The sequence below is a fragment of the Zootoca vivipara genome, chromosome 1 (assembly GCF_965207765.1).
Source record: "Zootoca vivipara chromosome 1, rZooViv2.hap1.1, whole genome shotgun sequence".
Classification (NCBI taxonomy): Eukaryota; Metazoa; Chordata; class Lepidosauria; order Squamata; family Lacertidae; genus Zootoca; species Zootoca vivipara.
Window position 1 is genome coordinate 129,005,196 of NC_142582.1, and position 26,048 is coordinate 129,031,243.

Sequence of the window (26,048 nt, forward strand, 5' to 3'; positions counted from 1 at the left end):
ATAACTTCAAGCAGATATCAAAACAAAAATTACAGCTATGATTTTGCCTTGGTTTTTTCCCCGTTGCTGGATGACAATGCTGCATTTCTGTATTTAATTGAATCCCTGCGACGGGGTGAGCTCCCGTTGCTCGGTCCCAGCTCCTGCCAACCTAGCAGTTCGAAAGCGCATCAAAGTACAAGTAGATAAATAGGGACCGCTCCGGCGGGAAGGTAAACGGCGTTTCCGTGTGCTGCTCTGGTTCACCAGAAGCGGCTTTGTCATGCTGGCCACATGATCTGGAAGCTGTATGCCAGCTCCCTTGGCCAATAACGCGAGATGAGCGGCGCAACCCCAGAGTCGATCATGACTGGACCTAATGGTCAGGGGTCCCTTTACCTTTAGCCACTGGCTGTAACGACTTACCTCCCATAATATGTAGTGGTTACCTCTGTCATCTGGTTTTGCCTACTGTTCTGTATCCCAGTAACCCCAAAAGTGAAATGGTAAGGTGCCCCTTTCTGCAGCTGCTTAGCATACCCTCTGAATATCCGAATATCTTGGACTACAGCCCCAAGAAGCAACAGGCTGATGGAGGCCTATAGTCCCCAGTCATATGGAGGGCACCAGGTTGGCCAAGGCTAGCTTTAGTATGTTTAATATGTTGAATTTTCAGTGCACATTGCCTTTTGCCATTAAAGCAGGCTGAATTGCTTCCAAGTTCCCCAAAATGCTGAGTCCGTGACCTCTAGAATAAAGAAAGATGGTTTATTTTTCCAGATTGCACTGTTCTTTATTAAAGATCCCTACCTTCTCTGCTTGTTAAGTTCTCAAAGTCATCTGGTTGGTCAACGTTGGAAACAGGGTGTTGGTGTAGACCAGGGATTCCCAAAATTGGGTCTCCATCAGTTTTTGGACTACAATTCCTGACCACTGGTCCTGCTAGGCTAGCTAATGCATTTAAATTAATGGGGTGGAATAATGTAATGACAACGTAATTATGTCAGTTACATAATTTGGCTACAGCAGCCAGTGAAATGAATAATACAGTTGTTGGCTGAAGTCGGACTGTGGAGGAATGGAAGCAGCGCTGCTTGTGATAAGTGGAGAGCAGAACAGAAAACTGTGTCTTCCTGCATCCCTACTGACTCGTGTAAGAAACTCCTTAGAAGCACATCTGGTTTCCATGCATCCCACTTGGTCTTTAGAGCAGGACCTCTGGGGAATCAACATCTTTTAGAGAAAGCTGAGCCAGTGGTGACATGATCAAAGTCCATCAAGTTATACGTGGCATGGAGGAAGTGGATAGAAAAACCCGCATGATATCCCGTTCCCCCCAAAAAAATTGGCTAAAGGGGGTCAGGAGAACCCCTGGAACAGTACATGGGGGGGAATAGAGCGGGGATTGCCACATGTGGCCAGCTGGAATGTTAGCACAGGCAGGATAGTGCAGCGCTGAATTGTCATGTTGTTGTTTAGTCGTTTAGTCATGTCCGACTCTTCATGACCCCATGGACCAGCGCATGCCAGGCACTCCTAACTTTCACTGCCTCCCGCAGTTTGGTCAGACTCATGTTGGTGGCTTCAAGAACACTATCCAACCATCTCATCCTCTGTCGTCCCCTTCTCCTTGTGCCTTCCATCTTTCCCAGCATCAGGGTCTTTTCCATGGAGTTTTCTCTTCTCATGAGGTGGCCAAAGTATTGGAGCCTCAGCTTCACGATCTGTCCTACCAGTGAGCACTCAGGGCTGATTTCCGTCAGAATGGATAGGTCCGATCTTCTTGCAGTCCATGGGACTCTCAAGAGTCTCCTCCAGCACCATAATTCAAAATCATCAATTCTTCGGCGATTAGCCTTCTTTATGGACCTTTGTCGGCAAGGTGATGTCTCTGCTTTTTAAGATGCTGTCTAGGTTTGTCATTGCTTTTCTCCCAAGAAGCAGGCGTCTTTTAATTTCGTGACTGCTGTCACCATCTGCAGTGATCATGGAACCCAAGAAAGTAAAATCTCTCACTGCCTCCATTTCTTCCCCTTCTATTTGCCAGGAGATGATGGGACCAGTGGCCATGATCTTGGTCTTTTTGATGTTGAGCTTCAGACCATATTTTGCGCTCTCCTCTTTCACCCTCATTAAAAGGTTCTTTAATTCCTCCTCGCTTTCTGCCATCAAGGTTGTGTCATCTGCATATCTGAGGTTGTTGATATTTCTTCCGGCAATCTTAATTCCGGCTTGGGATTCATCTAGTCCAGCCTTTCGCATGATGAATTCTGCATATAAGTTAAATAAGCAGGGAGACAATATACAACCTTGTCGTAGTGCTATGTTGTCATGGTGCTATGTTGAATTGGGCATCCAATGAAACTGAAGGTTGGAAGATACAGGACAAAGAAAAGAAAGAAGTTCATGTGCCACATTTTAAACAATGGAACTCGGTCCCTCTGGAGGCAGTGATGGCAACCAACTTGGATGGCTTTGAACAAGGATTGGACAAATTCATGGAGGGGGAAGGCTGTCAATGGCTGCTAGCCACAATTACTACGGTCTGCCTCCACAGTCAGAGGCAGTGGTGTTTCTGAATACCAGTTGCTAGAAACCAAGGAGAGGAGAGGGTTCTTATGCTCGGGCCCTGCTGCTTGTGGGCTTCCCCATGGGGACATCTCAGTGACCATGGTTGAGGTTAGGTTGCTGGACTGAGATGGGCCATGGACCCGATCCAGCAGGCTCTTCTCACATTCCTCTGAGGCTTCCACCAATGCCAACTTCAGGAAGAGGAAGGATTGCTGATGGAAGATAAACTGCAAGGATCAGATTAGACACACCACCCAGGCCATCAACCAAATCATGGCAGTTTGTCTTAACAAATTGAGAGGAAGGCAGCACGAGGGTAGCTCGCAGTTTCAACGTGGTGAGTTATCTCGGTCATCTAAAGCATTTAGCCTGACGTTTCTTATCTGAAAAGAGAGCCGGTTCTTGTCTTTCTTCACCTGGCGTTGGGTTACTTAAACTGCTTGCGAGGAAAGGAAACGTTCCTTCAAGGTTAGATGTCAGGTACTTACTTATTGATTCACTGAAATGAAGCCAAACCTCTTTCTCTCCTTTTCAAAACAGATGCCATTTCCCTTCCCAGCTCTTAAAACAGAAATAAATTCAGTTTTTCACTTTTGGACAGTTGCTTATTCCTTTGTTCGAAAAGCCCATTAGTTTCCTTTATTTGAGCCAGGTCAAAACATAGAGAGGCATCCCACTCTAGCCTCACCTAGGAGTGCCAGAACCCTAACCTGCGGGAGGGAAGGGAACAGTGCAGGAAAACATCAAGGTGACTCGAGGTATCTGCAAATATTCCAGTTATATGCACAGTGGGGCTTCCCCTGGCTTTTCTCCCCCACCCCTGCACTGAAAATTGGCTCGAGTGCTCAGGAGAACCCCCGGAACAGCACATGGGGGGCTTGAATGGGGAATAATACCATGTGGCGAGCTGGGACTCTTGCACGGACAGGATGTACGTCACAGCACAAAGCTGAATTACACCAGTGGTTCCCAAACCTTTGCGGTTCCATAAACTCACCCCCAGTGCCCCCTACTCTGCCCTATAAAAAGCATGGTCCAGAACAGCAGTTTGCACAACCCACTAAGGAAGATAATAGCACCATAAAATTCAAAACAGTAACAATTAATTGCACATTTATTCAAAAGGCACATAAAAGTACAGTGGAACCTCGGTTTATGAACACCTCGGTTTATGAATTTTCGGTTTACGAACACCGCGGACCCATCTGGAACAGATTAATTCACTTTCCACTACTTTCAATCGGAAAGTTCGCTTCAGTTTATGAATGCTTCAGTTTATGAACAGACTTCCGGAACCAATTACACCCATGCTTCGGGTTAAGTACGCTTCAGGTTGAGTACTCCGCGGACCTGTCTGGAACAGATTAATCCACTTTCCATTACTTCCAATGGGAAAGTTCGCTTCAGTTTATGAACGCTTCAGTTTATGAACAGACTTCTGGAACCAATTGTGTTCATAAACCGAGGTACCACTGTATTTCGTTTCATTCAACCAAAGTGCTTGGTCCAATGATGGCAGCTTTTCAAAGTACGATAGTTCTTTACAGTGCTTTTTTCCAGCCTGGAATGGGCCAGAGAGCAGTTCTTGCACCTCTCAGGTGGGTGCCATTGTGAGCCAGCACTCCCCCTGCCCGCTTCTTGCCTTTACATACTTCAGAGAAGCCCAACATGAACATTTCAAGTCAAAATGGAAGCTGGCCAGTGTGTGCGAGTCTACACCTTTTTTTCTTTTTCTTTTTAGATCTATGACTCTACTTGGCTCCTAGCCACGATTGGACAAGCTACAGGGTGGGGGGCAATTCATATTTCCTTTTCTTCAATCCCTCTCCAGTGTAGTGGCGGCAGGATTTAAGCTTTCCATCCAAGCCTCTACCGTTGCACACATGTCTGTTTGCACGAGGACCCTTCCGAGCTGCGCTAGCCATCTGCCTGAACTGAAGAGAATGAGGGAGACGGGCTCATTTATTTGAACTACACCAGAACCAGGAGTTGCCCCCAAACCAGCTAGGGAGGCAGCTTGCTGTAGCTTTAAGCAGCTCTGCTAAAAAGGTAACTCCACTCAAAAGGTAATTATCTCAGGTAGCTGGGATGGGGAAAGTCTCCACCAGAAATCGTGGAGAGTCGCTGCAACAACAGACTATACTCGGCTGAGCTGGAATAAAGGCTGTTAAATGTGCTTATCTCAGCAGAGCACTGCAGCAAAACTTGTGGTTCCCATGCAACTTAGTTTAGTTATTGACCAAGGCATGCCAATGGCTGAACCAGGGTTTTATAATTTTATTTTATTATTAAATTTGTATCTCACCCTTCTGCCCAAAGGAGCCCAAGGTGGCAAACATAGCAAATGTTAAAACAATTCAGTTTAAAACAAAACATATGTGTAAAACATTTAGAAACCATTTTAAACCATTGAGAACATACAACAACATTGAAAAGCAATCAGATTTCCCTCGCAGCTCCTAATTTCAAGGTCTCTTGGCCCCCAAATGCCTGGGTAAACAGGAATGCCTTTAAATTTCTCCTGAAAGTGGGGGGGGAGGGAGAGAGAGACTCAGCTGACCAGGGAAGGCATTCCACAAAGAGACCACCACAAAGAAGGCCCTGTCATTGGGTCATTGCCAACCAGGAAGCATCAAGAACAGGGCCTCCCCTGGTGATATAGTCACACTTGCAGGTCCTTTGGTCTCGAGCCATTGAGGACTTTGTAATAATACTTAGCATTGGTATAACACTTCCAAGTATGCCCGACGCTTCACACACCTACCTTGTAAGGTAAGCTGCTGAAACCCCCCCATTTTGCAGAGCAAGAGAGAAGCTTGTGAGTCCATGGCAGAAGTGAGATTGGAGGGTGTCGGTCTCTTAGCCGCCATGACACCTGCCTTGTTGGCTGGAAGGCTCGCTCTCGTCCTCGCCAACCTGACGTTCCCTCTGGGGCCTTTCTGGCGACTCTCTAGCTCAGAACTCTCTATCAAAAAACTCGTCGAACAGAGCAATCCTCTCCGTCTTAGTCCTCACTAAGGCTGGTCTCCGGCGAGGTTTCTCCAAGTCGCCGTCACCTTCCCAGTTCTCTGAGTCCGTGCTGGATGCATCCCAGAAAGATTCCCTTCTTGCCTGCTGCTTTAGCAACCACGTCTCCACTTTACCCCTCTGCCCTTGGTGGGGTTCAGAAGGTCCAAGCTCTTTTGGAAATTCTCCACTCCACCGATCGTCTAATAAAAAGAAATGGGAAGCTCTACTGTATTGGGTATCTGGTCACCACCGGAAGCTTAATAACAACACTGTAATGGGTTTGGCTACCTTGGAGTGGCCCATCGATCGCAGTAGTTTTGCCTAGAGGAAGAGTGGGGAATCCCAGGATTGGGGGCTCAATGTGGCCCTCCAGGGCTCTCTACCAGGCCCTTGGAACTGTCCCTGGGCCCCACTGGTGCTGTTTTGTACCTGAAATGTGTTTGCTTGCTTGGAATACGTCCTTGAACTCTGAGAATGCCTCTTCCTTGCCTGGGTGGAAGCCAGAGCAGGGGGCGGGTTTGCATGTGTGGGCAGAAGCTAACAAATTTGCATACATTGCTCTGCCCACTTTTGCCTCTGGCCCCACCCACCCTGATGCATGACCCTGGGAAGGATGCAAAGAAACAAATGTGGTCCTCGGGTGTCAGGAATGAGCCAGCGCCAAGCGAAGGTTTGCAGCTAACTGCAGAAAATAGCCAGGATCAGAGAGGCTGCTTTGATGTTAGAGGAAAGCCGGCAGCTGCATACTCTGGCTCCTCCTGACCTTGACATAAAAGCTGATAAGACAGTAATGGAGAACAGGCTAGAACGCAGTCAAAGCTCGCCGGAAGCACAAACAGGCGGGAAAGAGTTAAAAGACAGCCTCTCAGAGAATAGGGAAGAGGTGGGAGCTGACCCACTCAGTCCGAGGTATTGGCAAATGGGAGGGTTGCAAGATAGGAAGCAAAACACAAGATGTAAGAAGCGAAAGTTCAGTTGCTTCTGGTCATGTGGGAGGCAGTCTTCAGAAGGGTCATCTTTTTTGATGATGGCATGTTAAGTCGCCTGGAGCTATCTTGTTTGATTTGACAATAAATCATCCTTTTTAATTAACTACGCTTACTGTGTAATCAAGCCGGGGACTGGACTCCGGACATCAGAGTGGAAAATATTTCCCCACCTTCTACCTTGTTGCCCAATGGCAATCAGGGAAGTCACCAAATGGCCCTTGGTGACTGTGGGCATTTGTCCTGAATGCCGATATATCTTGCAGCTCTGGGACTTGCTCTCTGATCAGCATATGCGGCAGACACGTGAGAAAGTGGCTCATTTCCGGAAGTATTTGTGGATGTAAAAGCAATTACCGGACGAAACGTCCTTAAATGTCCAGAGCTTGCACTGCTCAGTCTTTTTGTGGGAGTGATGCTAACTTGACAGTTCGAATCTCTTAAGGAGTTCTCTTTGACTAGCGGCCAGGCTCATAGTAACAAGCTATTGGAAGGATCTGGAGTGTGCTTCTTTGACAAATTGTTACACTAAACTACAGCGAATGGCACTTGTGGAAAATGACAATTGGCACGAGGTTCGGAGCATCATGACCCTTTTGCAACTGATCAGTACAGCTTTATTATGCTCATGGCTAAAAATGACAACAGAGGACACCCCTCTCACACTAGAAAAGCTTTTACTTAACATAAACACTGAACACCCTTTGGAAATGTGTTGTGGAGCTGGAAATGTAAAGAAAAAGAAGGTACCTTCTACCATGTGTGGTGGACGTGTAAGGTAACAAAAGTGTTCTGGGAAATTACATATAACGAATTGGAGGGGGAAAATGTTTAAAATAACTTTTGTTAAAAAACCAGAAGCATTTTTATTAGGAATTGTAGGTACCAAGAAATCTCTATGTGGGACAAGAAGCTACAGTTAGAACTGGATATGGAACAACTGATTGGTTCAAAATTGGGAAAGGAGTACGACAAGGTTGTATATTGTCTCCCTGCTTATTTAACTTATATGCAGAATTCATCATACGAAAGACTGGACTAGATGAATCCCAAACCGGAATTAAGATTGCCGGAAGAAATATCAACAACCTCAGATATGCAGATGACACAACCTTGATGGCAGAAAGCGAGGAGGAATTAAAGAACATTTTAATGAGGGTGAAAGAGGAGAGCACAAAATATGGTCTGATGCTCAACATCAAAAAAACCAAGATCATGGCCAGTGGTCCTATCACCTCCTGGCAAATAGAAGCGGAAGAAATGGAGGCAGTGAGAGATTTTACTTTCTTGGGCTCCTTGATCATTGCAGATGGTGACAGCAGTCACAAAATTAAAAAACGCCTGCTTCTTGGGAGAAAAGCCTAGACAGCATCTTAAAAAGCAGAGATATCACCTTGCCAACAAAAGTCCGTATAGTTAAAGCTATGGTTTTCCCAGTAGTGATGTACGGAAGTGAGAGCTGGACCATAAAGAAGCCTGATCGCCGAAGAATTGATGCTTTTGAATTATGGTGCTGGAGGAGACTCTTGAGAGTCCCATGGACTGCAAGAAGATCAAACCTATCCATTCTTAAGGAAATCAGCCCTGAGTGCTCACTGGAAGGACAGATCGTGAAGTTGAGGCTCCAATACTTTGGCCACCTCATGAGAAGAGAAGAATCCTTGGAAAAGACCCTGATGTTGGGAAAGATTGAGGGTACTAGGAGAAGGGGACGACAGAGGACGAGATGGTTGGACAGTGTTCTCGAAGCCACCAACATAAGTTTGACCAAACTGCGGGAGGCAGTGCAAGACAGGAGTGCCTGGCGTGCTCTGGTCCATGGGGTCACGAAGAGTCGGACACAACTAAACGACTAAACAACAACAGGTACCAAGATCCCAAAGGAGCAGAAAATATTTTTTATGTATGCAATGACAGCCGCACGGATGCTACTATCCCAGAGATGGAAAGAAGACAAAGTCCCTACCAGAGAAGAATGGCAAACCAAGCTGTTGGACTATGCCGAAATGGCAAAACTGAGCGGAAAGCTCAGGGACCAAGAAGACCAAAACTTTAATAAGGAATGGGGTATACACAGTATATATACACAATATACAAATTTAATAAATAGTAAATTTAATAAATCATGAATTAGAGGGCTCATTTTACGTGTGCCCAGTGTTGTTACAGGAGATGTGGTCAGGAGGAATTTTCCCCAGGGCCAGACAGATAGGGAAGGAGGCCCACAGCCCAGAGATTCTCCACTTGTGAAGTGGTGTCTTAATTATATGGCAGCTGCAGCAGTGCGAACCACAGAAGGTTGCTTAAACCGGAAAACCTGCTCATCTCCCCAGTATCACTTACCGTGGTCTCTGTCAAATGTCTGGTCACTCTCAAGGGCAAGAAGCTCCTCATCTTCGGAGCTATTATTTCCCGGCACACACCCAGGAGTTTCGCTGATGCTGAGGTCCCTCGCTTTTGGCTTGTTAAGTCTTGCCTCCTGCTGCAAGCATCTCTTCAGTTCTGCCTGGGTTTATAAATAACTAGTTTATTTGCACAGAAGGGCCTTAAACAGGTCTAGCGGTCTTTCGCTTTCCCCACGGGAACCCGGGAGCTGTAGTGCAGCTGCCAGAGGGTTGCGATCGGAATCCTCGGCAAACTACAGTTCCCAGGATCCTTTGAGGGATGCCACGCCAATTCAGTAGGAATAAATTTGACCTTGGTTTGCATCAAAGAGACACTCAGAAGAATGCAGCAGATAGCTTGCTCTAAACGGTGAAGCAATGTTTGAACTGCAAGCATTATTGCATTTTTGAAAAGAAAATAGGCTTCCTGCTTCAGAAATACCGTAATAATAAGAAGAATTATTATTTTGATTTTATTACCTTCACCCTAAGGTCTCGAGGCAAGTCGCAATGAACACAAGTCACAGTTAAAAACAGTTTGAAACAGATTGCAATGCCTGTTTTAACCCACGTGTGCTTTTAATTGGTAGATTATATGACTTTGGGTGGAATTCAAAGTAGTGCTGCATTGGCACAAAGATTTCTGCTTGCCTGATGAAACCATCACACCTCTCCTTCCCCCTGTGTGCTATTCTGGGAGTTATCTCAACTTCCTGAAGCCAATGGGGGGGGGGTGCAGTGTGGGGAGCAGAGAGAAGAAAGCTCTATTACACTCACACAAGCACCTGCCACTAGCACAACTATGTAGCTAGATCTGTCCCTAAGGATGCAATCCTGTGGAGGTTACCTGGGAGTAAATTCCATCAAACCCACTTCTGATTTGGAGCTGTATACAGTCACGCTATTAAAAAAAATCTTGCTGTTGTTTAGTCGTTTAGTCGTGTCCGACTCTTCGTGACCCCATGGACCATAGCACGCCAGGCACTCCTGTCTTGCACTGCCTCCCGCAGTTTGGTCAAACTCATGTTCGTAGCTTCGAGAACACTGTCCAACCATCTTGTCCTCTGACGTCCCCTGACGTCAGAGGACAAAAAAAATCTTAAATCAGTCAAATAAAACGAATCGATTAAAATCTGTTTAATTGGATTGACGCTCTACAATTAATGGAATTGATAAGCAACTGGATGTTGTAAGCCTATGGTTATGGCAGTGAATCCATTCGGAATGATACTTATCATAGTCCCTCCTGCAGTGGTGTTCTCTAATGCACAAAACAGAAGTTCCATCATTTTACTTAATTACCCACGTTTCCCTTTTAAATCCGCCAAGGGTGTCACATTGCCATTACCTCTTTCCTTTGTTCCAGCATCTTCATCTTCAATAGATACTGCCGGCTTCCAGCGGGGTGCAGAACAGCTTTCCCTCCTTTATCTTGCTCCTTCCAAGGGAAAAGGAGGGGAGGGGACACCCATATTTCTCAAAAACAAACTCATGATTTCATCACGATCCTATCCATCACTCGTTGAGCAAGGTGAACAAGGGTATTTGTAGCTGACACAAAAACACGCTCGGCTGGTGTTCTATTCTTACGCTCTCTAAAATAAAAGATTCTTAGGTGGTGATATGAGGATGATGCATCACTTTGTTTCTGGTCTGTTGCAGGTTTGCATGCGTACATTCATAAATCTGATCCATCCAGTTTCTGTGGGTTTTTATCTTTCTTTAAAAAACAACAACCCACAAGAAAATTCTTATTTAAATTCATACTTACATACTAATATGCATGTACTTAAATTTACATGCATCTAATCTCCAAATGCATTCATTCCTAAATGTACTTTATCCTAAAATGCACACTTTTTAAAATGCATTTTGGGGTGAGAAATGTATTGCAAAATTCAGAGAAATGTAAAATCCAAAGGCTCGTTATGTTCCAATCTGTGACTTAGGGTCAGGAGGTGCAAACGAGGCCCATTTGCTTTAAAATGCAACAATTCTCCATTCATCCCTAGTGTGAGTATAAACATAGTTCTTCGTAGGAATGGGCAAGCTATGGGCATAGGAATTGGTTTGCTGAAGCAAAACCTGGTCCAACTATTTGCAACTTTAGCTTGGGACATAGGAAGCAGATTCCCATGCTAAAGTTCTACATATTACGTCTCTGGAGGAAGTACGTGCTGAGGATTATTAAACTGAAAAAGATTGAAGCAATAGCCTACATTAGGATAGTTTAACCCCCTCCCCAAGAAGAGGGCACGGAAATTAAACAGCCCTATTGGATGGGCAGGTACCCAGGTGGCGCTGTGGGCTAAACCACTGAGCCTAGGGCTTGCTGATCAGAAGGTAGGGGTTCAAATCCCTGCAACAGGGTGAGCTCCCGTTGCTCGGTCCCAGCTCCTGCCCACCTAGCAGTTCGAAAGCACATCAAAGTGCAAGTAGATAAATAGGTACCGCTCCGGCGGGAAGGTAAACGGCGTTTCCGTGCGCTGCTCTGGTTCGCCAGAAGTGGCTTAGTCATGCTGGCCACATGACCCGGAAGCTATCTGCGGACAAACGCCGGCTCCCTCGGCCTATAGAGCGAGATGAGCGCCGCAACCCCAGAGTCGGACACGACTGGACCTGATGGTCAGGGGCCCCTTTACCTTTACCTTACAGCGGGAAGGTAAACGGTGTTTCCATGTGCTGCTCTGGTTTGCCAGAAGCAGCTTTGTCATGCTGGCCACATGACCTGGAAGCTGTACGCCGGCTCTCTCGGCCAATAATGCGAGATGAGTGCGCAACCCCAGAGTCGGTCACAACTGGACCTAATGGTCAGGGGTTCCTTTACCTTTACCTATTGGATGGGCAGACCATTCTCTATCTCAGGGTTTCCCAAACTTGGGTCTCCAGCTGTTTTGAGACTACAATCCCCATCACCCCTGACCACTGGTCCTGCTAGCTAGGGATGATGGGAGTTGTAGTCCAAAAACAGCTGGAGACCCAAGTTTGGGATAACCTGATCTATCTGGGAAAGATCTAGCCTCCCAGCAACCCTGGCCAGCATGCCCAATGGTCAGGGATGGGAATTGTTGCCCAAGCAGACCAGTGCATGCGTTTGATACGATTCTTCCATGGCCAGAATGTTAACCGCACCTCCGTAAAAACTGCTGACTGCAGCATGCAGTTGGACTTACCCTGTACTCACGGCATAAACATTTCCCTCCTTCCTTCCTTCACGAATTTCTACCAACCTTTGCTTTGTATGCTGCTCCACCACACGGCAGGCTTAAGAACCTGTCTGCAGGGATGTCCTTTGCAAGAATGAAAGGCTCCAACTTCTGCAAAGCCAAGAAGAGAGAGTGGGACTGTTCAAAACCATTTCGCTTTGAGCTGGGTTTTTGTTTTGTTTTCTTTACAACCAATCAGTATATAAATGAAATAAATAAATGAGACAACTAGAACTTTTTTATATATAATATTTTTTATTAAATTTCCATTTTATAATATTTAAACACACCTTCATTTTCCACTTTTCTTCAATCAAGAAAGCACAACTTGGAATATACTGAATGGTTTGGTTCAGGCATCCCCAAACTGCGGCCCTCCAGATGTTTTGGCCTACAACTCCCATGATCCCTAGTTAACAGGACCAGTGGTCAGGGAATATGGGAATTGTAGTCCAAAACATCTGGAGGGCCGAAGTTTGGGGATGCCTGGACTATGCATTACATGGGGTTCTTGTTAGCCATCCCTTCAATTTTAAAAAATTAACACCAGGTTTGCCTTTTCTTTTGAAGTCTGTTTAGGGAAGTTTTAAATCAGTGATATTTTAATGTATTTTAATGCGTGTTGGAAGCCGCCCAGATGGGCGGGGTATAAATAATAATATATTATTATTATTATTATTATTATTATTATTATTATTATTATTAGCTTTCATTTTGTGGATCACTGGTCTCGTTAGATAATAAAATTCATGTTAAATTGCTGTTTCAAGGGTGGTTTTTAAAAGTCTGGAACAGATTAATCCATTTTGCACCGTAATTTCTGTGGGAAAGCACACCTTGATTTTGGAACACTTTGGTTTTGGAACGAACTTCCTGAATGGACTATGTTTGAGAACCAAGGTACCACTGTATTCCACCTTTCCTCCACCTACCCAATGCAGTATTATTATTATTATTTATGTATAATTTTAAATTAATTTTCTGTTTTACAATGCAGAATATTCATTTTTACATCCCTTAAGATATCAATGACTTCCCTTCTTCTCTTTCCCTGGTTCATTTTGCATAGCATAAATCCCTGCATATTTTACATAAACTTAACCAGGCACCCTCAACCTCCAGATGTTTTGGACTACAATTCCCATCTTCCCTGACCACTGATCCTGTTAGCTAGGGATCATGGGAGTTGTAGGCCAAAACATCTGGAGGGCCGCAGTTTGGGGATGCCTGCCCTAGAGTTTTCAAGTTATTGGGAGGAGGGTGAAAATTAGGGAAATATTATATACATGCATTATATATACAGTCGTACCTCGGGTTACGGCCACCTCGGGTTGCGAACAATTCGGGTTACGAACTCCGTAAACCCGGAAGTATTTTTTACCGCATGCACGTCCCGCGCAGAAGCGGGGTGCACGCTTTGCGCATCGTGGAAATAGCGCTTTGCGCATGCGCAAAATGGCGGTTCGGGTCGCTTTCGGGTTACGAACTTTTCGGGTTACGAACTGCGACCCGGAACGGATCGTGTTCGTAACCCGAGGTATTACTGTACTGTATATATATATTTTTAAAAAAACTAATGTGGAGTATAGTTGCTTCTGGGAACCCTCTGGGATTGGGGGCCCTGAAGCTGAAGCATCATTGGTTTCATAGTATAACCACCCCCAAGTATACCTTGCAAAAAACCTTGCAGAGATTTTGATCGGCTGCATTCCCTTAGCGTTCTTCAAAGTGTACCCGTTTAAACATGGCCACTCAAGCCTGGGTGGTGTGTTTGGAGGTTCTGGGCCGCCCAGACAACAAGACCCCCTTCTCAGCCTGGCTGATGTGGTCCAAAGGAAAGCAGAGCAAGACGTTTGGCACCAGCTGGACTGCAGGAGTTGCCGGAAGAAGGCATACAAGGCGCCATCGAACCATCTTAGAGACTCCACCCTGGATTTTTGTAGGGTTTACTTCTCAATTATATAAACAGGCGTAACTGGCTGCTGTAACAAGTCATTCAAGAATTTATAAAGACAATGTAAAATAACATAAAAAGCACAACCACATGTTGCAAAGTATCAAAAAAGGACTTTGTTGTTGTTTAGTCGTTTAGTCGTGTCCGACTCTTCGTGACCCCATGGACCAGAGCACGCCAGGCACTCCTGTCTTCCACTGCCTCCCGCAGTTTGGTCAGACTCATGTTCGTGGCTTCGAGAACACTGTCCAGCCATCTCGTCCTCTGTCATCCCCTTCTCCTAGTGCCCTCCATCTTTCCCAACATCAGGGTCTTTTCCAGGGAGTCTTCTCTTCTCCTGAGGTGGCCAAAGTATTGGAGCCTCAGCTTCACGATCTGTCCTTCCAGTGAGCACTCGGGGCTGATTTCCTTCAGAATGGAGAGGTTTGATCTCCTTGCAGTCCACGGGACTCTCAAGAGTCTCCTCCAGCACCATAATTCAAAAGCATAGTCCAACATGAATGCAATGTCCACAGTCATAAGTCGGAGTTCATATATCATAGTTCATATAGGTATGCATATGGAGATAAATCAAAATAGATGTAAATACTTGAGTTCCACAGAATGAGGGGTTCACCAGCGTCTAGGTAGTTGGCAACAATGTGGCATAGGAATATCCACAGGTGAACGTGGCATAGGAATATCCACAAGGTTAGTAGGTTATATACCTTGTTTCGCCACAGTTGGCTTCTTCAGTAAGCTTGTAGCTTTCAAAGACGGAGTATTAACTAAAAAACACCAGGTGTAACACCAGATAATGTGCGCAGAGGTTTAGGGCCAGAGTTTTCCCTTCTCCTAAGATGGACAAGTCCGATCTGTTCTTCTGCAGCACGTGCAGAAACTGCCTTCCAAGTGTGGACACTAGGTGGCAGCAACTAACACTGCAAAGCTAACTCTTCTTCAAACGTTTGCCCAGCAACCCTGGGAGGAAAATGCCAGCTGCTCAGTTCTTCACAAACCATAACTTTTCAATACACATAAGAACATAGGGACCCAGGTGGTGCTGTGGGTTAAACCACTGAGCCTAGGGCTTGCTGATCAGAAGGTCGGCGGTTTGAATCCCTGTGACGGGGTGAGCTCCCGTTGCTCGGTCCCAGCTCCTGCCAACCTAGCAGTTCGAAAGCACGTCAAAATGCAAGTAGATAAATAGGAACTGCTACAGCGGGAAGGTAAACGGCGTTTCCATGTGCTGCTCTGGTTTGCCAGAAGCGGCTTTGTCATGCTGGCCACATGACCTGGAAGCTATACGCCGGCTCCCTCGGCCAATAATGCGAGATGAGCGCGCAACCCCAGAGTCGGTCACGATTGGACCTAATGGTCAGGGGTCCCTTTACCTTTACCTTTAAGAACATAGGAAGCTGCACTGCACTGACTGGCAGTGGCACTCCAGGGTTCCAGGCAAGGATCTCTCCCAGCCCTACCTGGAGATGGCAGGAATTGAACCCGGCACCTCCTGCAGGTGCTCTGCCACTCAGCTGCAACCCTTCTTTTTAGGCATATGCAAAAAACATAAAAGGGCTTAGACCATGGGTAGGCAAACTAAGGCCCAGGGGCCGGATCCAGCCCAATAGACTTCTAAATCCGGCCCGCGGATGGTCCAGGAATCAGTGTGTTTTTATATGAGTAGAATGTGTCCTTTTATTTAAAATGCATCTCTGGGTTATTTGTGGGGCATAGGAATTCATTCATTATTTTTTTCCAAAATATAATCCGGCCCCCCACAAAGTCTGGGGGACAGTGGAACGGCCCCCTGCTGAAAAAGTTTGCTGACCCCTGGGCTAGACAAACAGGTTTTTTGGAAACGCGTGTACTGGACAAGCGCCGTCAGCGGAGAGATGGGTTCGGCTAGAATTCTTTCCCAAGCATGCAAACGATGACAAATCTGGCGTTGTGGCTGTGCAATGTGTGGAATGGCCTGTCGAGAGGTTGCAATGGCAAGGATGATGACGATCATCATGGATGAAAGTTTGAGACCCTAGCGATAGAAACCAATTAGCCAATTGGGGGCACATTTTTATTCTTATTTATTTATTTATTTATGATTATTACTTTGTTAATAATAATAATAATAATAATAATAATAATATACATAAAAAGAATGTATAACATGTAAATAAATGCATGAAATATAAATAAAAGAATGAAAAATAAATAAATAAAAGCAGAAAGACAACTAAATAACTATACAACTTTTAGAAGGCGTCTAAAGGCAGCCCTGTAGAGGGAAGTTTTTAATGTCTGATGATTTGCAGTCATACCTCGGTTTAAGTACGCCTCGGTTTGAGTACTTTCAGTTTAAGTACGCCGCAAACCCACCTGGAACGGATTAATCCACTTTCCATTACTTTCAATGGGAAAGTTCGCTTCAGGTTAAGTACGCTTCAGGTTAAGTACACAATTCCAGAACCAATTACACTCATGTTGTTGTTTAGTCGTGTCCGACTCTTCGTGACCCCATGGACCAGAGCACGCCAGGCACTCCTGTCTTCCACTGCCTCCCGCAGTTTGGTCAGACTCATGTTCGTAGCTTCGAGAACACTGTCCAACCATCTCGCCCTCTGTCGTCCCCTTCTCCTTGTGTCCTCCATCTTTCCCAACATCAAGGTCTTTTCCAGGGAGTCTTCTCTTCTCATGAGGTGGCCAAAGTATTGGAGCCTCAGCTTCAGGATCTGTCCTTCCAGTGAGCACTCAGGGCTGATTTCCTTCAGAATGGAGAGTTTTGATCTTCTTGCAGTCCATGGGACTCTCATACTTCGGGTTAAGTACGCTTCAGTTTAAGTACTCCGTGGACCGTCTGGAACGGATTAATCCACTTTTCATTACTTTCAATGGGAAAATTCGCTTCAGCTTAAGTACAGACTTCTGGAACCAATTATGTACTTAAACCGAGGTACCACTGTATTATGTTTTTATATTTGTTGGAAGCTGACCAAAGTGGTTGGGGCAACCCACTCAGATGGGCGGGGTACAAATAATAATAATAATAATAATAATAATAATAATAATAATAATAATAATAATATAAGGGCTTCCGATTCTGCTCCAGACTGCATCAGATATCGTCATGCACAGCTCTGGGGAATCTGCATGGGATTCAGAGCAGGAAGTCCCCTTGGGAACACCTCTTGCAATCTTCTTTCAGCCTTCTCACCGCCGAAACTTTCAAAGCCCGAGGAAGTAGGCCGAGCAAAAGGAATCAACAAGCCAGCTAAAAGCATCTGGTGGGATCGCACATGAAAGGGGACGAGCGCCACATTGCCTGGAAGAAAAAGGCAAAGGAGCGGAAGGAGAGGCAGCCCTTCAAAGGGATCTTGTCAAGTCAAAGAACGGTAACGGAGATCTCTCCGGGGAGAAGATTCCCACCGGCTCCCGCATCATTCGATATGGCTTCGAGGGACATGTGCCAGGACGCGGGCCTGTGAATTTCAATCTCAACTGCGCAACGGCCGTCTTAAGGGACCAATGGTGCAATTATTGCCTTCAGGGGATCTGTCATTGCAAAAGCTTCCCGTTAGCTGCTGTGCTAACCATGCTGCCAAATTAACTTCGGTGCGAGTGCTAAACCAGATTGCGTAACAGGGAACTTGAAAGCATAAGGGTCTCATTTCCTTCTAGGCTTTGAAAGAGGATTTGGCAAATTGATCGAGGAGAAGCCCACCAGCAGTTTCTAATTAATGACTTATATTACACAAGTTATGTGAATTTGCCACAGCAGGAAGTGAGATGAATTTAGTGGGGTTTGGCGGAAGGTGAACTGCAGCAGAATGGAAACGGCAGTGCGCTTGACTGAAACAGGGTAGAAAGGAGAATGATGCCTTCTTACATCCTGAGCCGAGAGCCTTGGGCCACGTTCAGGCAATTCCACCCCTCCTCACTAGTCATGGACTGGCTGAATGCTGAGGAGTGGCGGGTGGGGAAACCTGCTGGGGAACCCCCAAGGGAAGAAGGCCCAGAGCCTGGGGACTGGTGATGGGATGAGTGATCAGAGGGAGAAGAAGGAGCAGACTGGGGGGGGGAGGTGTCAGCAGTTGAAGGGGTAACAGGACTTAGTGAGCAGGAAGAGTCTGTGACAGAGAGCAGTCCAGACTCAGGGGCTGGACTGAGGAGGAATGGTGGGGACTACCACGCCCTTCTCCTGAACCTCCCCGAGAACAGGAGGACATTATAGATTTAGAACAGTGGTTTGCAGAAGGGCATAGTTCAGAGGTTGCAGAGGGCAGAAGCTGGGAAATATTGGAAGAGGAACAGCAAGAAGAAGAAGAAGCACCGGGGGGAGAGACTATTATTATTATTATTATTATTATTATTATTATTATTATTATTTACTTATACCCCACCCATCTGGCTGGGTTTCCCCAGCCACTCTGGGCAGCTTCCAACAAAGATTAAAAATACATTAAAACATGAGTCATTAAAAACTTCCTTATACAGGGCTGCCTTCAGATGTCTTCAAAAGTCAGGTAGTTGTTTATTTCCTTGACATTTGACCAGGGGGCATTCCACAGGGCCGGAGCCACCACCAAGAAGGCCCTCTGCCTGGTTCCCTGTATCTTTGCTTCTCGCAGTGAGGGAACTGCCAGAAGGCCCTTGGAGTTGGACCTCAGTATCCGGGCAGAACGATGGGGGTGGAAACACTCCTGCAGGTATACTGTGGGAAGGCCCCACAACTGCCTCATAGGGACAAGATCTACCGGGATGACTTGCTATGCTTAGTAGGCCTGGCCTCCTGAGCTGTTTGTTTCTTTGAATAAAGAGTTAATGTCATAGACGCCAGGTGAGTTATTGCTGACCTGCTCCTGGCACCTGCCCCTGACGTCACTGGCTTACTCTTCCCCCTCTTACCTGAGGCCTTCGGGGAGGATGCTGCTTGATGATGCTTTGTCCTCCTGCTTCCATCTTCAGGTCTAGCGGAACAGGCCTCGGCACTTAGAAAGAGGGAGGAAAGAGGAGCATTTTTTGTCACGGGAGTTTTTGCGAAAGGCTTTTGAATAAATAAAGAACAACAATAATATTTTAAACATTTCTTTTCCTGAAGTGAGGGCTGAGGAACGCAACCTACTCAATGCCCTCCTACATTTCACTGTGGAAGCTAAGGGTACCCTGTGTTTGCATCAACATATAATTTTTACAACCATTTTTTAAGGCCGTGACTCCTGCATTGCGGGGGGGTTGGACTAGATGACCCTTGGGCCCCTTCCATCTCTACTGTTCTATGATCCACCACCACAATTGTACTGACCCTTTTTGGCATTTTGTCTTTGCTTGTTAAATTGTCTTGGGCTGATGTTGGTTTTTTTGTTTTGCTTCGTTTTATGCCACCTGCAGTATCTTCGCACGACTTAATAAGGACGGCGTCTAATTTGCAAATTATTCCTAATACCCAGAAATTAGAACTTGGAGAGGGAGAGTGCTTTCTGGGGAAACTGGCAACCCCAAACAGTCAATTAGCTGTAGAAGATGTAGATCCCCTTGTGTGCGGAACAGGGCTCTCTCTCTCACACACTCAGACAGATCCATTTCACTTTCCTCTTTCTTTTTAACTGAGGGGATGGAGGAAAAGCACAGGAGAGGGCCCCCCCCCAGCAGCTTCACATATTTGCTACTCCGGCGTAATGAGTGCATTAAAACGGCTGTGCAAAAAGAGAGGAGGGGAAAAAACATTTTCATAATACCCGACAGAATCTGCTTCCTTATATCTTTTTGCCAGGTGTTTTTATGCAAGCGCAATTGCTGTCATAAAGCGCTCTGGGTCGTTTGCCAAATGCCCAGGACTCATCTGTATTCACCGCCACATCTTCTTCCGAGGGGTGTGTGTGTGTGTTAACATTTGCTTTCACGTGCGCAAGGCAGCCTCTACCATGAGATCATCCGGTGAGGTTGGGGAGAGAGACAGCCATGGTGCTCCACGCAAGATTTATTGTTATTTCTCAAAGAAAGGCTCGCGTCCTTGTTTTTGGCGAAATGAATTCCTGGAAACAAACCTTTGCATGGAAACGCATAAGATCAGGCCCGTCTTACCCATAGAGGCTAGTGGCGCGGGGCGCCGGGGCGCCAGGTTCTGGAGGGCACCAGGCGAGAGTCCGGGGAACACCGAACGAGCACGCTGAGTGAGCGAGGGTGCGTGCCCCGCTCCCGCCGAGCGTCGGCTTGGTTTTTTTTCCATTTTAGCCTGCAGGCGCTGAATTCTGCAGGGCGCCAGAAGGCTAAAAGGGAAAAACCTGAGCCGCCGCTCAGCGGGAGCAGCACAGGCCCACTCGCTCGGTGTGCTGCCTGCCGTGGCCACCGTGGCACAAAGCAGCCAGCTTCCCCGCCGGAAGAGCCACCTCTAGCCGCTGCCCACCTCCTCCAGTCCTATAAAAGGTCAACAACTCTGGGAAAGGAGGGATCTTTGCACCATGGCGCCAGATATGCTTAAGACGGCCCTTCATAAGATCATACCAGAAGCCTGTCAAACCCACCATCCTCATTCGACGGCCCATCGGGGAATCTCAGATTGCTCTGCCCCCAAACCTTTGCAGGTACAAACACTATTGAAAGGGGGGGTTGTGTATAACTGCCCTGATAGTGCATCATGAGTGCAAGTCATGAGCCCCCCAGCTCTGAGATCTTTGGGGAAGGCCGCTCTCTTGGTCTCATCACCCTCACAGGGATATTTGGTGGGGATCCAGGAGAGGGCCTTCTCGGTGGCTGCCCCTAGAATTTGGACTGACTCGCTCCATGCTGTCCTACTGCTGGCAGGTGGAGACTGTTCCATTCCAACAGGTTTTCGGGGAATGATTATTAGTAAAAAGAATCCCAAAAACCCAACAACCCAGTAATAAACTAAAAAATTCATCTGGCTAGTCTAGTCTAACAACAACAACAACAACAACAACAACAACAACAAGTTCTTAGCAGGCACCAAGAAGAGTACAGGACCGGTATCTGTGTGGTGTCAATAGTTAAACGTTGGAAGATTCAGGGCAGAGAAAAGAAAGTACCTCTTCATGTAGTGAAACTGTGGAACTCACTGCCACACGAGGCAGTGATAACCACAAACTTGGATGGCTTTAAAAGAGGATTAGGCAAATTCATGGAGAGGGCTATCTATCGATGGCAATGTTTCTGAATATCAGTTGCTGGAAACCCCAGGAGGGGAGAGGGCTCTTCTGCTCGAATCCTGCTTGCAGGTTTCCCATTTAAGCATCTGGCTGGTGGCTGTGAGAACAGGATGCTGGACTAGATATGGGGCAGGCCATTGGCCTGATCCAGCCTCAGATCTCTATTCTGCTGTTCTCATGTTCACACCTGCGGTATTCAGACAACCCTGCCCCATACCTGTTGACTAGGTGATAAAATATCTCTCATGAAGGGGATGTACTGCCTGGATCACCTGTATTTTAACAGCTCTGGTTTTTAGAAAATCATTCTAATTTCAATTTTAAACCATTTAATGATTACCCTTTATATGTTTTTTTGGCTTTTTGTGTTTTATCCGTGTTGTTTTAATTTGTATAACCTGCCTTGAGTCCAGGTCATAGAAAACAACCATCATCATCAGGACTCGTTTTCAGCCAGAACTAAGTTCTGCCACCTCTCAGGTGGGCGCCATTGCCATGCTAAGAGAACAAGGAAGTTCATGGTGAATTCTGGTGCCTCTTTTTCTAGAAAAAATATCACAGGCGCTCCAAGTGTCCCTGTTTTCCAGGGATGTCCCTGATTTAGAGACGCCACCCTGATTTCTGATTTGATCCTGGAATGCCCCTCTTTTCCTTAGGGTGTTCCTATTTTCATTGGAGAAATGTTGGAGGGTATGGAGTTATCCGCCCGCCCCCCTGAGCCATCTGAAGGCAATCCTGTATAAGGAAGGGTTTTTTTTTAAATAAAATGTTTAATGTTTTATTATGTTTTTATATACGTTGGAAGCTGCCCAGAGTGGCTGGGGCAACCCAGTCAGACGTATAGTACTATTTACTATATAAATAGTAAAATTATCATTATGGGATGGGATGCCCCTATTCTATGATATCACTCGTCATCATCAGGTATGATATCACTCGTCATCATCAGGAAGGCACAATAAAAATGAATCTTCTGTACTTTTCATTACACCCTAAAAAGGAATGAAGAATCATAGAATCATAGAGTTGGAAGAGACCACAAGGGCCATCCAGTCCAACCCCCTGCCAAGCAAAAAACACCATCAAAGCATTCCTGACAGATGGCTGTCAAGCCTCCGCTTAAGGACCTCCAAAGGAGACTCCACCACACTCCTTGGCAGCAAGTTCCACTGTCAAACAGCTCTTACTGTCAGGAAGTTCTTCCTAATGTTTAGGTGGAATATTCTTTCTTGTAGTTTTACCTGTGGGATATGCCCCTTGTCCCATTTCTCTCAGGGGCGGAAGGTGTTTGTCCAATGCTGGATTCCAGGAGGCAAATGTGTTCCGACTTGTCTCCCTCTGAGGGCTCTGGAACGTGTAGACGGCCACTCTGCTCGGGAGCTGCGGCCTCTCCTCGTTCATCGGCATGGGAGCTACTTTAGTCACCTTCCGATGGGCCTTTGAGGAATTCGAGCCCATCTTTCCGGACAGCGGTGAGTCGCTCTGGAAAGAAAGAACAGCCAAGGGCCCCAACTCCAAAAACTGCCCTACTTTCCATTCCCCAGGTCCAAAAGCGCAGAGTTGTCAAAATGGGGGCAAGATCCAAAAGGACGAAACCCGGAGCCTGAGAATTCCTCTATGCAGTGGGGTGACATTTCCAGGTTTGAAGCTGAAGACGGGTTCGAAATGCAGAGTTCAATGTCCACCAGGAAGGGTGAAGCCCAAGAAGGAAAAACTGACAGGTTTTCAGAGCCACTCGTTCGACCGACCACCTTTTGGGATGAAACTGGATTTCTAACGCAACCTACCAATGGTCTCCCAGTGGAATTTCCCCCTCAGGGCTCTGCCTGACGCAGACGAGAGCCAAAAATGCACCTATTCCCATGGCAACTCCCTCACAGACCCTTCCCATCTCCATACTTGGTAAGTCCAGTTAAACATTGACCTGGTCTGGGAACTTCCTGTTATGAAAGAATAAGCCAGCCTGGAGCGTTCTGGTGGATTGAGCAGAGGAGATCAAGAAGGCGGTTTCTTCACATACTGTAGAGGGGGAAGGTGGGACTTGTCCACCTAGGAAGGGAGCCCATCTAGGAGAAGGAAGGCTCTGATCCTAAACCTCTGCTACCTTGCGGGATATCTTTGGGAGAAGAAAAATCTAAGGAGTAAACCCTCCACAAATCCAGAGTGGAGTCCCTAAGACAGTTTGATGGTGCCTTGTATGCCTCCTTCCAGCAACTCATAGAATCATAGAGTTGGAAGAGACCACAAGGGCCATCCAGTCCAACCCCCTGCCAAGCAGGAAACACCATCAAAGCATTCTTGACATATGCCTGTCAAGCCTCTGCTTAAAGACCTCCAAAGAAGGAGACTCCACCACACTCCTTGGCAGCAAGTTCCACTGCTGAACAGCTCTTACTGTCAGGAAGTTCTTCCTAATGTTTAGGTGGAATCTTCTTTCTTGTAGTTTGAATCCATTGCTCCGTGTCCGCTTCTCTGGAGCAGCAGAAAACGACCTTTCTCCCTCCTCTATATGACATCTTTTAATATATTTGAACATGGCTATCATCTCACCCCTTAACCTTCTCTTCTCCAGGCTAAACATACCCAGCTCCCTAAGCCGTTCTTCATAAGGCATCGTTTCCAGGCCTTTGACCATTTTGGTTGCCCTCCTCTGGACGCGTCCCAGTTTGTCAGTATCCTTCTTGAACTGTGGTGCCCAGAACTGGACACAGTATTCTAGGTGAGGTCTGACCAGAGCGGAATACAGTGGTACTATTACTTCCCTTGATCTAGACGCTATACTCCTATTGATGCAGCCCAGAATTGCATTGGCTTTTTTAGCTGCTGCATCACACTGTGGACTCATGTCAAGTTTGTGGTCTACCAGGACTCCTAGATCCTTTTCACATGTACTGCTCTCAAGCCAATTGTCCCCCATCCTGTATTTGTGCCTTTCATTTTTTTGCCCAAGTGTAGTACCTTACATTTCTCCTTGTTAAAATTCATCTTGTTTGCTTTGGCCCACTTGTCTAATCTGTTAAGGTCATTTTGAAGTGTGATCCTGTCCTCTGGGGTATTAGCCACCCCTCCCAATTTGGTGTCATCTGCAAACTTGCTCAGGATGCCCTCAAGCCCATCATCCAAGTCATTGATAAAGATGTTGAATAACTCCTGCAGCCAAGTTGGGGCCAAACCTATTGCTCTGCTTTCCTTTGGACCTCATCAATGTCGTTTTGTCATCTGGGCAGCCCAGGACCTCCAGACACACTGCCCAGGCTTGTGCCCCAAGGAGGTCACTTCCTTGCTGCTCATGCAGTGGTTTGCCTTTACCCTTGGAGGCACACTCCATTGTCGCTTGAGACAGACAGGTACCAGCAACCAATGACAACAATGGAGGTGGAACATTGCCGCCATGGCTAGTAGCCACAGATAGCCAACATGAATATGTCTAATCGCCTTTTAAAACCATCCAACAGCAAAACCCCGGCGAGACACCTTATGGAGGAGAAGCCTGCAAAGCAATTGGTGGTATCTTGCGGTTGCATTTTCGACGGAGTCTCTATCTCCCGTTACTTTTCAGCAACATCTCGTCCTACGGTAGCTCCAGAAACTGCCCCAGATCATGCAGCTGATGGAGGCAGCAGAATAAGGAGCAGTAACTGGCCTCAGGTCACCTAGTGAGCTTAACGGCTAAGATTTGAACCTGGATATTCCTCCATGTATGGACACGGGTTTGCGCTGTGGGTTAAACCACTGAGCCTAGGGTTTGCTGATCAGAAGGTCAGTGGTTTAGCCTGGAGAAGAGAAGGTTAAGGGGTGATATGATATATAAAAGGATGTCATATAGAGGAGGGAGAAAGGTTGTTTTCTGCTGCTCCAGAGAAGCGGACACGGAGCAATGGATTCAAACTACAAGAAAGAATATTCCACCTAAACCTTAGGAAGAACTTCCTGACAGTAAGAGCTGTTCGGCAGTGGAATTTGCTGCCAAGGAATGTGGTGGAGTCTCCTTCTTTGGAGGTCTTTAAGCAGAGGCTTGACAGCCATATGTCAAGAATGCTTTGATGGTGTTTCCTGCTTGGCAGGGGGTTGGACTGGATGGCCCTTGTGGTCTCTTCCAACTCTACGATTCTATGATTCTATGGTTCGCATTCCCCGCGACGGGGTGAGCTCCCGTTGCTCGGTCCCAGCTCCTGCCCACCTAGCAGTTGGAAAGCACATCACAGTGCAAGTAGATAAATAGGTACTGCTCCAGCGGGAAGGTAAACGCCGTTTCCGTGCGCTGCTCTGGTTCGCCAGAAGCAGCTTTGTCATGCTGGCCACATGACCTGGAAGCTGTACGCCGCCTCCCTCGGCCATTAAAGCGAGATGAGCGCCGCAACCCCAGAGTCATCCGCGACTGGACCTAATGGTCAGGAGCCCCTTTAACTTTACCTTTTATTCCCCCAATGTGGCTTGGTGGCACTATAACCAATACACACACACCTGTCTATTTTCCTGAATGGGTTATTATTTGGGAAGTGGTACTTTGCAAACCTTGCCCAACAGCCTGTGCAAGATTGCCAGGATCTTCCAGAAGTTGGCCAGTGGATCACAGCATCCCTGCCCCCCCCCCAAGAAAACTACCATAGTTCAGTGGCAGAGCAGAAGTCGTTCAGTGCCGGCCTCTCCAGTTGTTAATAATAATAATAATAATAATAATAATAATAATAATAATAATAGTAATATATTTCTGCCCCACCCATCCGGCTGGGTCTCCCCAGCCACTCTGGGTGGCTTCCAACTGAAGGTTAAAAATCCATTAAAATATCGGTCATTAAAAACTTCCCTTCAGATGTCTT

At 46.5% G+C, this 26,048-nt stretch overlaps 1 protein-coding gene across 1 annotated transcript; it reads right to left on the reverse strand.

The window, feature by feature from the left end:
* Positions 1–3,636: 3,636 nt before the first annotated feature.
* CCDC198 (coiled-coil domain containing 198) lies at positions 3,637–23,090 on the reverse strand. The gene is made up of 6 exons (XM_060270984.2): positions 22,470–23,090; positions 18,971–19,053; positions 12,160–12,246; positions 10,278–10,367; positions 8,889–9,051; positions 3,637–5,759 (listed from the first exon to the last, which is right to left on the reverse strand). The coding sequence occupies exons 1-6, from the start codon at positions 22,684–22,686 to the stop codon at positions 5,506–5,508; spliced, it is 894 nt and encodes a 297-aa protein (XP_060126967.1). The 5' UTR covers positions 22,687–23,090; the 3' UTR covers positions 3,637–5,505.
* Positions 23,091–26,048: the final 2,958 nt, after the last annotated feature.